At 42.1% G+C, this 10,865-nt stretch overlaps 1 protein-coding gene across 1 annotated transcript; it reads left to right on the forward strand.

Moving 5' to 3' along the window:
- The first annotated feature begins 2,303 nt into the window (after window positions 1-2,303).
- Window positions 2,304-9,673, forward strand: LOC115570578 (zinc finger protein 391-like). Its single transcript, XM_030399150.1, has 3 exons — window positions 2,304-2,414; window positions 6,063-6,470; window positions 8,223-9,673. Exons 1-3 carry the CDS (start codon window positions 2,402-2,404, stop codon window positions 9,410-9,412), a joined length of 1,611 nt encoding a protein of 536 aa, XP_030255010.1. The 5' UTR covers window positions 2,304-2,401; the 3' UTR covers window positions 9,413-9,673.
- Window positions 9,674-10,865: the final 1,192 nt, after the last annotated feature.

Below are 10,865 nucleotides of genomic sequence, written 5' to 3' on the forward strand. Positions count from 1 at the left end.
GTTTCTATTGGTAATTCAATTTGTAACTGTTTTTGGTCAAGGAAAAAAATACGTTATCCTGCTGTCATGTGATCAAACTGCACTTCAGCAAATCGGTCCAGTAAAACAATGCAGTTAACTGAATTTTGAAGGTTTGTTGAGAATAAAGAATCAAAATTAAGAGGGAAGTTTAATTTAAAAAAATCAATCCTATGTGAAAATGTTTGTCAATTCATTGGAATTGATTTACTGGGATTTAAGTGGTGTCATATTGTCCTGGATCCCAACATTTCTAAGGAGAAGTCCATCATTCACATAATTGATTAGCTGTATTGATTTACAATTTGTTTCATGAATTTCCTCGGAAATGGCTGCCAACATTTCTTTGTGTGTTTCAGTGTTCCCTTCAGATGTCCACCAGCTGTTGCTGATTAAAGAAGAGGTTTCTTTTGAGTGGAGCCCCAGCCTGGACCAGGAGGACACAGAGTGCCTACACATAAAAGAGGAACAGGAAGAACTCTGTAACGAGGAACTGAATGGGCTGGAGGAGGCGGACATCACCAGGTTATCATTTACTGCTGTGAAGAGTGGAGATGATGAGACATCTCAGTTATCACAGAAGACAAATGAAAGCCAACAGAGAGGCAGAGCCTCCAACCAGCAGCTCAGCAGCACAAATTAAAAAAATTGATGGAGAGGATAGTGGAGGATCTGAACCTTCCACGAACCAAGATCCAGATAGTCATCCACAACTGTATATTGATAAAAAGGCTTCAAACTGAGACAGATTTGCAGAAGAGCACAAACGCTGTAGAGACGCGATTTGGTTGTGATGTTTGTGGGACAAGATTTAACTTAAAGAAAACTTACAATAGACACATGCAAATCTAAAAACGAGAGAAACCATTTGGTTGTGATGTTTGTGGGGAAAGCTTCACAAGACAGGACATTCTGAAGAGATGCTTGAGAGTACAAACAGGAGTTAAACCATTTGGCTGAGGCGAATGTGGAAAACGAGGGAGGACTGAAGAGACATACGAGTATCCACAAAAAAGAGAAGTGTTTGTAATGTTTGTGGGAAGCGGGTCGCACAGCACAGAAATCTGAATAACACACACCTCACACCCAGGCATGATAGAAAAACATGATAAAAACCATATGACCAATAATGGCCAGAGGTATCCAGTAAATCAGGTAGGCCCTGATCCTGACTCCAGAAGGAACAGCCACTGCAGTTTTTCTCCTTTACTCAGTTTGTTTGACAGTGAAGGTGATTATAATGAAATATAAACTTGACCTGAAAATTTATGATTTTAAAATGGCACTTATCTTCTGTTGAATGCTGGCTCAGTTTTCCTCCTTGTGTTGCCTTATTTAAACTCTCAAAACGATGCATGACCTCAATATTTCTAAAATCCTGGCAATGACCCAGAGAGAAACTGGCAGGAATCCTTTAGTGGAATAAAGGTGGAAGGAGGGACACAGATCTGAATGATGGTCAGCATATGTAATCTGTATTCCCTTGTGTGAAGTTAACCATAAACTTTCAATATGTGTTTTATGTGTCATATGCTGTGCACTTAATAATGACATTATCATTGGAATTTGCATCAAACGAACTATTGATCTATATAATTTATTGTTCCGAACAACAAACAGGTGAAAAATTATGTGAAACTATGATTAATACCTGCTCAGCTGAGGCGTAAACTTAATTTTATCTATTCTGGGTATTTAAAAGGAAATACATTATATTACATGATTACATGAAGTCATTGATTGATTGTTAAAAAACAGATATCTCAGTTTGTATTTATTATCCTAAATTATGCTTTTGTGTGTGTGTGTGTGTACGTAAAATCCAGGCATCAAACCAGTGTTTGTTGATCCATTTCTGCCAATGAACTCTTTATATATAATAGGTTAGACATAATTGTTCATTATCATTATATTTTTTACACATTGAATTGAACCATGAACCGTTAACTGCTATTGAAGTCATAGTTACCCATTGCTCCAGTGTATGTCCACAATGTGCACACCGTTTAAAAAATGAGGCCCCTGTTTGCTTGTTTCTCCCGTGAGATCTGGCAACGCTGCCCCACTAGGAACGCAACCCTCGCGAGACCGTACGATGTCCAAGATGGCGGCGCCCGGCTGCGAGGCTTCTACTTGTCCGAGCTTCTCTCCTCCGTAATAAAACTTTGGTTTGTTTTCTATTTTTCTTCATCTGCTGTTTCTCCTTAACTACAAACCGGACTACAGCACCACACCACCCGGAACAAAACATCGACGGGTGTTTTTACAGAATCTGAATCATGAACAAGGACGATACAGTCGGAGCGAAAACGAGAATTACCTGCTCGACTCGGAGCGACAAAAGACTCCGACAAAGTTCACCCTCCAGCTCAGGTACACCACCATGTTATATACAAGTAAGCGACTTAGGCTGCGTCCAAATTTCCGGACTTTTGCGGACGTTGCGGTTGCGGAACTGTGTAAATGCTGAAGGCTGTCCAAAACCCCAAATCAACACATACTATTAAAACTCCATACAGACCATCTGTGATCTCGGTTCACGGATCATCCTCCATTTTGCACTCGGGACTTTCGCCAGTTTTCTGCACCAAATATCAAGCTTTCACGTTATTACTTCAAAGGATGATCTAGTTTTCATTGTACACATAAAGGAGTTTAAATGGACCAGAGTATGATTTATATTTGATATTCTTCAAGGTAGCCACATTTTGCTTTGATGAGCTTTGCACACTTCTGGCATTCTCTCAGTCAGATTCACGAGGTAGTCACCTGGAATAATTTTCAATTAACAGGTTTGCATTGTCAACAGTTAATTTGTGCAGGTTCTTGCCTTCTTGATGTGTCTGTCTGTGTAAAGCAAAATCAGCCATTTTCTTCTAAACACATTAAACAGGTCATAAATGTGTTCACTTAAACCATGTAAAAGCCATTCGACCATTTAGAATTTAATTTCGGAGCTAGGCTCACAAACTGTTTTTCAACATTTCTGTGTTCAGGATTTAATGGGCGGGTCAGAAATCATGCAAATCATGGCCGCGTTACGTAACGCGGCCATATGATTTGCATAAACCCGGCCCTGCTGCGGAAGTGCTATAAATACGTTCAGCACCTCAGCTTCAGCGGTTCTCCCACTCGCTCTCCAGTCGTGGATAGCATTGCTTACAATAGTTTGCAGCTAGCTAACCAGCCAACCAGTCAGCTAACCAGTCATGTCTCCTCCACATCGCTTGTGCATCTTTCCTAGATGCCACAGTGTGCAGGGTGACGGCGCTGTTAGCTTATTTAAGTTTCCTAAGGAGGACAACGTAAGGAAACAGTGGATCGTTTTTGTCAAGAGGAGCTAACGTTACTGTTGGGAGTTAAACATCACCACCAACACCTCTCTGCAGTGTCCACTTTACCCCTGATAGTTTCAGCAACTATCACCAGGTAATGTCTGGATTTCTGCAGAGTCCGTTGACGCTGGTCACTGGGCATAATGTGGCCGCCGCAGCCGACCCTCTCCGTCCCGCTGACAGCGGGTCCCACCGGCGGTATGTGGCGGAAGTATATGGGCCGCATTATTGGTGAGCCGTCCCAGTGTGAACGGATAATCCGGAGGCGCGGAGCGAGGGCGTGTCGGTCTGACAGTCTGATAACTGCACAGGTCCTTCACTCAACTAAATACAGAGAAATGTCCCACAAAGCAACATTACATGACCGAACAAAAGTAACGTAGTAACTGTAACTGTCTTTGGCAACTTATATGAGGAAAACAAATACCACAGCTGTATGTGGAGAAGTGTCTGTCCTCCTGACCGTTGTCCGCCTGTCCTCCAGACTCCTCGTCAGATTTCTGCTCAGAAAACAGCGTCTGTCACCGGCAAAGACTTTAACTCACTGAGTGTTTTTGACGAAAATAAATCACCGCGACCGCCAGCCCTCCTGACCGAGACTTCGGGGAGCTTTCTCCCAGAAAACAGCCTCCGTCCCCGCGACTGACAGAGTCAGACAGCGTCCTGTTTACTGATGGTGATTATGTATAATTATGTAATTTAGCGCGAAAAACTTAACTCCGTCACTTTCCAGGATGTTTGGTGGGTCAGGATCTCAATCACTACACATTATAACAGCATCCATATGATTATAAACTGTCCGCGGGTTTAGATAGACAAGGGGAACACCTGGGGAAACACCGACGTCATTAACATGGCGCATACCGTCAAGCTGTGGGCTGCGTCGTTGTGCAGTACACGGACTGGCGTTTTACGTTTGTGTGTAATGTAAAACATGGACTGTGAGGAACGAGGCTGAGCACTATCAGTGTCTGACTCAGAGTCAGTTTCTGGCTCTGATGGCTCAAACAGGTCCGGCTGGGTCTGTCCGATGATGCTGTTAGCTTCCATAGGTTGCGTCCTTGTACAGTACACGGAGGAGGTTCCCCTCCCGCGCGTGGGCGTGGTTCCAGTGCCTCTAACTGACACGCCCCCAGCGTTTCACAGCAGAGAGAAGTGCTTGTTTTTCCATGATTTTGAGACCTAATTTTATATACTTGGCAATTTTTTTGATCTTTCAAATTTGGCTCAGTGGTCAATGACACATGTTTCTGTGGTGTGACAAACTCATGACAAAAATGTATTTCTACTTTACACGGACTTAAAGACCATCAGCTTTATTGTGCAGAGCTAGGGTTGGTACACAGTTACAATACAGGGAATGGCCCTATTCGACTACTGTTCTAATCCATATTATTGCATATTATGATACAACGGGATTAGTTGCAATTTCTCTCTTCTACGTGCTCACCTATTTGTATTTGAACAACAGGTAAAGCTGTCCAGAAGCGTTTTTGTGTCTTGAGCACTGAAATCCTCTCTTTGCTTCTCCACCTTTGTGCTGTTGTCCTGTTTTGCACACGCTGCTCGCCCTGATTTATTACTGTTATGGGTCGCTCAAAAATTATGTTCTCTGTCTGTTGTCATCAGATCACACTAAGTCAATCTAGAGTGGCACCAAAAACGATGCAGTTGACTAAATAAGGAACGTTCGTTGAGAATAAAGAATGGAAATTTAGAAGAAAATGATGTGAAAAGAAGGTGTAAAGACTGGGGGTGTCACAATTATCCCAATTCTCGATTTGATTACATTTTTGATTCTAGGGTCACGGTTCGATTCGATTCTCAATCTTTACATTTATTTTTTTTGAAAGCACAGGTTGCTATGCCATTTTTAGACTAGACTTTTATGCAATATAATATCTGACCTTTGTTCGCAATGTACCACACTATATTGTCAAAATAAAAAAATGTATTAACAACGTAATATAACAATAATTTATATATTCAGTCAAGTTCTGTCAATGGGTCTCCTGCATCTGCAGTTGCCATTGTTGTAAGCGTGACGTAGCCCTTTTCAAGAATAGCGCGGTGCGTGTGGTGCAGGAGGTGTGTGCATAAGGTGCATGAGGTGTGTGTGCGAGAGTGAGGGACTGTGCGTACGTGCGTACAGTGAATGAATGGGAGAGGAAGGAGAAGCGAAAGGTGTATCAGTAGTAGCAATAACGTGTACAATATAGGCTACAATTTATCTGTGAATAAAGGCAACGGCTCCTCGAGATACAGCAAAGCTCCCTGGTATTATTTCCCGACCAGCTTAACACATGAAAAGGCGATCACCCCGAAAGTAAACTTAAACTTCGGCCCTGGAGGAAATCATCTCCCCTGTGCTTCCCAACCACGGTCCAGGAGCCGCACAGGAATGGTGCAACACCATGCTATCGTTTTTAAAATCGAAATCGATTTTAGTAAAGACTACCTTGCTGCTTAATACCATCACTCTAATTGAACATGTTGTTGTCCTGCATCCTGTGTGGGAATTACTCATTTTCATTGGAAGTGATTCTTTGGGGATTTGATTCCTTGTACAATGAAAAAGTAAGTGGAGTCATCTAGTCCTGGATCCTTCTGAAAACTCCATCTTTAATGCAAATGTTTAGTTCTTATTGATTTTTAATTTGTCATTAATGTCCTAGGAAATGGCTTTCAAAATCTCTCTATGTGTGTCAGTGTTCCCCTCAGATGTCCAGCAGCTGTTTGTGATTAAAGAAGAGGTTTCCCCGGAGTGGTGCCCTAGTCAGGAACAGACGGACGTAGAGCCCCTACACATGAAGGAGGAACAGGAAGAACACTGGATCAGTCAGAAGGGAGAGCAGCTTGTTGGACTGAAGGAGACTGATATATCCAGGTTGCCATCTACTGCTGTTCCTGTGAAGAGTGAACATTATGAAGAGAAACCTCAGCTTTCAGAGCTTCATCAAAGCCAAACTGAGGACAACAGAGAGGCAAAGCCTCCAGCCAGCAGCTCAACAACACAGATAAAAACAGAAACTGAGCCGAACCGAGAAGCAGATAGTCATCCACAGCTAAATACTGATGAAGATGCTTCGGACTGTTCTGTGACTGATGTCAGTTCTGGTGAGTGGCAAGATTCTGGACCTGAAACTAAAGAGAGTGACAGTGGGTCAGAGGAGACCAGGGCGCCTCAGTCAGGTTTAAATGCTCTGAAACATGTGGAAACTCCTGTAAGTGATGTGGGATGTAATGCTGGGGAAAGAGTTCTGAAAGGAGATAAACTATTTAGTTGTGATGTTTGTGGTAAAAGATTTACAGTACTGGGAAGTCTGAGGAGGCACATGAGAATCCACACCGGAGTGAAACCATTCAGTTGTGATGTTTGTAGGAAGAGATTCACCCAGCAGGGACATCTGAAGAAACACATGAGAGTCCACACAGGAGAGAAACCATTTGATTGTGTTGTTTGTGGAAAAAGATTTGGGGACCAGCAAAGTCTGAAGAGACACATGAGAGTCCACACAGGAGAGAAACCATTTGGCTGTGGTGATTGTGGGAAAAGATTTGGGCAACGGCACAGTCTGAGGGGACACATGAGCATTCACACAGGAGAGAAACCATTTGTTTGTGGTGTTTGTGGGAACACATTCATCCTGCAGGGAAATCTGAAGAGACACATGAGAGTCCACACAGGAGAGAAACCATTTGGTTGTGGTTATTGTGGGAAAAGCTTTATAAGCCAGGACAGTCTGAAGACGCACATGAGAGTTCACACAGGAGAGAAACCATTTGGCTGTGGTGATTGTGGGAAAAGATTTGCTGAACGGGCAAATCTTATTCCACACATGCGAGTCCACACAGGAGAGAAACCATTTGCTTGTGATGTTTGTGGGAAGAGATTCATTCAGCAGGGAAATCTTAAGTCACACGTGAGAGTCCACACAGCAGAGAAATGTTTGTGACATTTGTGGGAAATTAGTTGCACAGCATGGAAATATGAAAAAAAAACACCTGAGGGTTCACACTGTAATGTAGAGTGGGACCAAAAACGATGCAGTTGATTAAATAACGAACGTTCGTTGAGAATAAAGAATGGAAATTTAGAAAAAAATGATGTGAAAAGAAGGTGTAAAGACTAGGGCTGTCACGATTATCCCAATCCTCGATTTGATTACATTTTTGATTCTAGGGTCACGGTTCGATTCAATTCTCAAGAGTGACATAGCCCCTCTCAAGAATAGCGCGGTGCTTGAGGTGTGTGCATAAGGCGCATGAGGTGTGTGTGCGAGAGTGAGGGACTGTGCGTACGTGCGGACAGTGAATGAATGGGAGAGGAAGGAGAAGCGAAAGGTTTATCAGTAGTAGCAATAAAGTTTACAATATAGGCTGCAATTTATCTGTGAATAAAGGCAACGGCTCCTCGAGATACAGCAAAGCTCCCTGGTATTATTTCCCAACCACCTTAATACGTAAAAAGGAGTTCACCCCGAAAGTAAACTTAAACTTCGGCCCTGGAGGAAATCATCTCCCCTGTGCTTCCCAATCACGGTCCAGGAGCCGAACAGGAATTGTGCAACACCATGCTATCGTTTTTAAAATCGAAATCGATTTTAGTAAAGACTACCTTGCTGCTTAATACCATCACTCTAATTGAACATGTTGTTGTCCTGGATCCTGTGTGGGAATTACTCATTATCATTGGAAGTGATTCTTTGGGGATTTGATTCCTTGTACAATGAAAAAGTAAGTGGAGTCATCTAGTCCTGGATTCTTCTGAGAACTCCATCTTTAATGCAATTGTTTAGTTCTTATTGATTTTTATTTTGTCACTAATGTCCTAGGAAATGGCTCCCAACATCTCTCTATGTGTGTCAGTGTTCCCCTCAGATGTCCAGCAGCTGTTTGTGATTAAAGAAGAGGTTTCCCCGGAGTGGTGCCCTAGCCAGGAACAGACGGACGTAGAGCCCCTACACATGAAGGAGGAACAGGAAGAACACTGGATCAGTCAGAAGGGAGAGCAGCTTGTTGGACTGAAGGAGACTGATATGTCCAGGTTCCCATCTACTGCTGTTCCTGTGAAGAGTGAAAATGATGAAGAGAAACCTCAGCTTTCAGAGCTTCATCAAAGCCAAACTGAGGACAACAGAGAGGCAGAGCCTCCAGCCAGCAGCTCAACAACACAGATAAAATCAGAAACTGATGAAGAGTACAGTGGAGGATCTGAACCCACCAGGAACCGAGAACCAGATAGTCATCAGCTAAATACTGATGAAGATGCTTCAGACTGTTCTGTGACTGATGTCAGTTCTGGTGAGTGGCAAGATTCTGGACCTGAAACTAAAGAGAGTGACAGTGGGTCAGAGGAGACCAGGGTGCCTCAGTCAGGTTTAAATGCTCTGAAACATTTGGAAACTCCTGTCAGTGATGTGGGATGTAATGCCGGGGAAAGAGTTCTGAAAGGAGATAAACTATTTAGTTGTGATGTTTGTGGTAAAAGATTTACAGTACTGGGAAGTCTAAGAACGCACACGAGAGTCCACACCGGAGTGAAACCATTCAGTTGTGATGTTTGTAGGAAGAGATTCACCCAGCAGGGACATCTGAAGAAACACATGAGAGTCCACACAGGAGAGAAACCATTTGATTGTGTTGTTTGTGGAAAAAGATTTGGGGACCGGCAAAGTCTGAAGAGACACACGAGAGTCCACACAGGAGAGAAACCATTCGATTGTGTTGTTTGTGGAAAAAGATTTGGGGAACGGCAAAGTCTGAGGGGACACATGAGCAGTCACACAGGAGAGAAACCATTTGTTTGTGGTGTTTGTGGGAACAGATTCATCCTGCAGGGAAATCTGAAGAGACACATGAGAGTCCACACAGGAGAGAAACCATTTAGTTGTGGTGATTGTGGGAAAAGCTTTGCTGAACGGGCAAATCTTATTCCACACATGCGAATCCACACAGGAGAGAAACCATTTGCTTGTGATGTTTGTGGGAGGAGATTCATTCAGCAGGGAACTCTTAAGTCACACATGAGAGTCCACACAGGAGAGAAATGTTTGTGACTTTTGTGGGAAATTAGTTGCACACCATGGAAATCTGAAAAAAACACCTGAAGGTTCACACTGTAGAGAGACCATTTGACTGTGAGGTTAGTGGGAAAGGATTTAGTCAACAGGCAAAACTCAAGACACATTAAAGTTCTCTCAGGTTAGACATTTATTTCTCTTACCTTTCTATACATTGTTTAAAGAGATCCCTCCTGGATTCATTTTTTGTCTTTGCATTTCGTGGTTGCCATGAAAAATAAAGAACAGTTACAAGAATCTGTCTCACTCTAAGTTTTTTCTACAGCATTTGCAAATGGGTTCAAGTATACAGAGAAAACTGGTCTCCACAGCAAAGAGCTGCTCTTTATTCACAGGGGAGCATGAAAGAGTGAGAGCTGTCACATATAATTGATTAACATTTGTGACCGTTATGCTACAGAACCTGACAAACTGCTTAGTATGAGACGCTTGCAGTTAAGTTCACTAAAGATAAATCCATCTGAAGAGCATTTTTAATGTTTTCCCACCTAAATCACCCTGACTGACTTGTTATTACTCTTGTTTAGTGGTAATCAAAAGCACATCATCTCATCTAGGGATCGACTGATATGGATATTTTAGGGCCGATACCGATTTTTTTTTATCAGCCTTAGCCGATGACCGATATGGACTGCCGATTTTCTTGAGCTGATATTTGGAGCCGATACTACTTTTGCTCCCTCAATTTACATCATAAAAATTACACAATGATGATAACAAATGTTACAAGTCTCAATTTTTGAAAAGGGAACATTTATTGAAATTAAAAAAGGTGAGGTAGAACAAGAACAAGTAAACAGTATTTAACAAATATTAAAAACAGGTGAGGTAGAGCGAGCCTTTCCGGGAGTAGGCTCTGTGAAATGCTGCCACACTGGATTGGTTTTCTGCTCTGCCATTTCTTTAAAAAGAATAAACAAAAACACAGATCAGTGTCAATCTTGTGCAATCATCTTACATTCATATCACCCACATTATGTGGGTGCATCATATGGATTGGTGCATATGGTTAACTGTGCAAGGGTAAAAGGCTTCCACATCTACAACACAGACTTGATGATGCATTGTTTGCTGATATAATCAGGTCATCACAAAATGTATGTTGTCAACACATTTAAATAATTTAAGCAAACAATAAACAATAAATAAATAAGTAGCCATTGAAATAAAGTGCTTGGTTTGTAATTTAAGACTGCCACAGTTTAAATTTTTCTACATAAAATAAAATGAGCATGTCTTAGGCTACTATGCCACCTAATATGCAAAGACAACACACTAGTGGGTCTAAACCAAAATGTAAAAGAAGCTGCCAGAATGGCAACCCCAGAACATAAATTAGCAGGGGAAAATAGCGTTATGTCAGATGTGCATTAAGCAACAAACTGTTCAAGATTCTGTTCTAAATTTCATCAACGTTATAAAGTATAAA

The sequence above is a fragment of the Sparus aurata genome, chromosome 20 (assembly GCF_900880675.1).
Source record: "Sparus aurata chromosome 20, fSpaAur1.1, whole genome shotgun sequence".
Lineage (NCBI taxonomy): Eukaryota > Metazoa > Chordata > Actinopteri > Spariformes > Sparidae > Sparus > Sparus aurata.

Bases quoted from the DNA above. Each gene is read 5' to 3' on its own strand.
- LOC115570578 (XM_030399150.1), top strand. The intron at 6,471-8,222 runs GTGAGTGGCAAG...TATGTGTGTCAG, and splicing joins TGTGACTGATGTCAGTTCTG to TGTTCCCCTCAGATGTCCAG.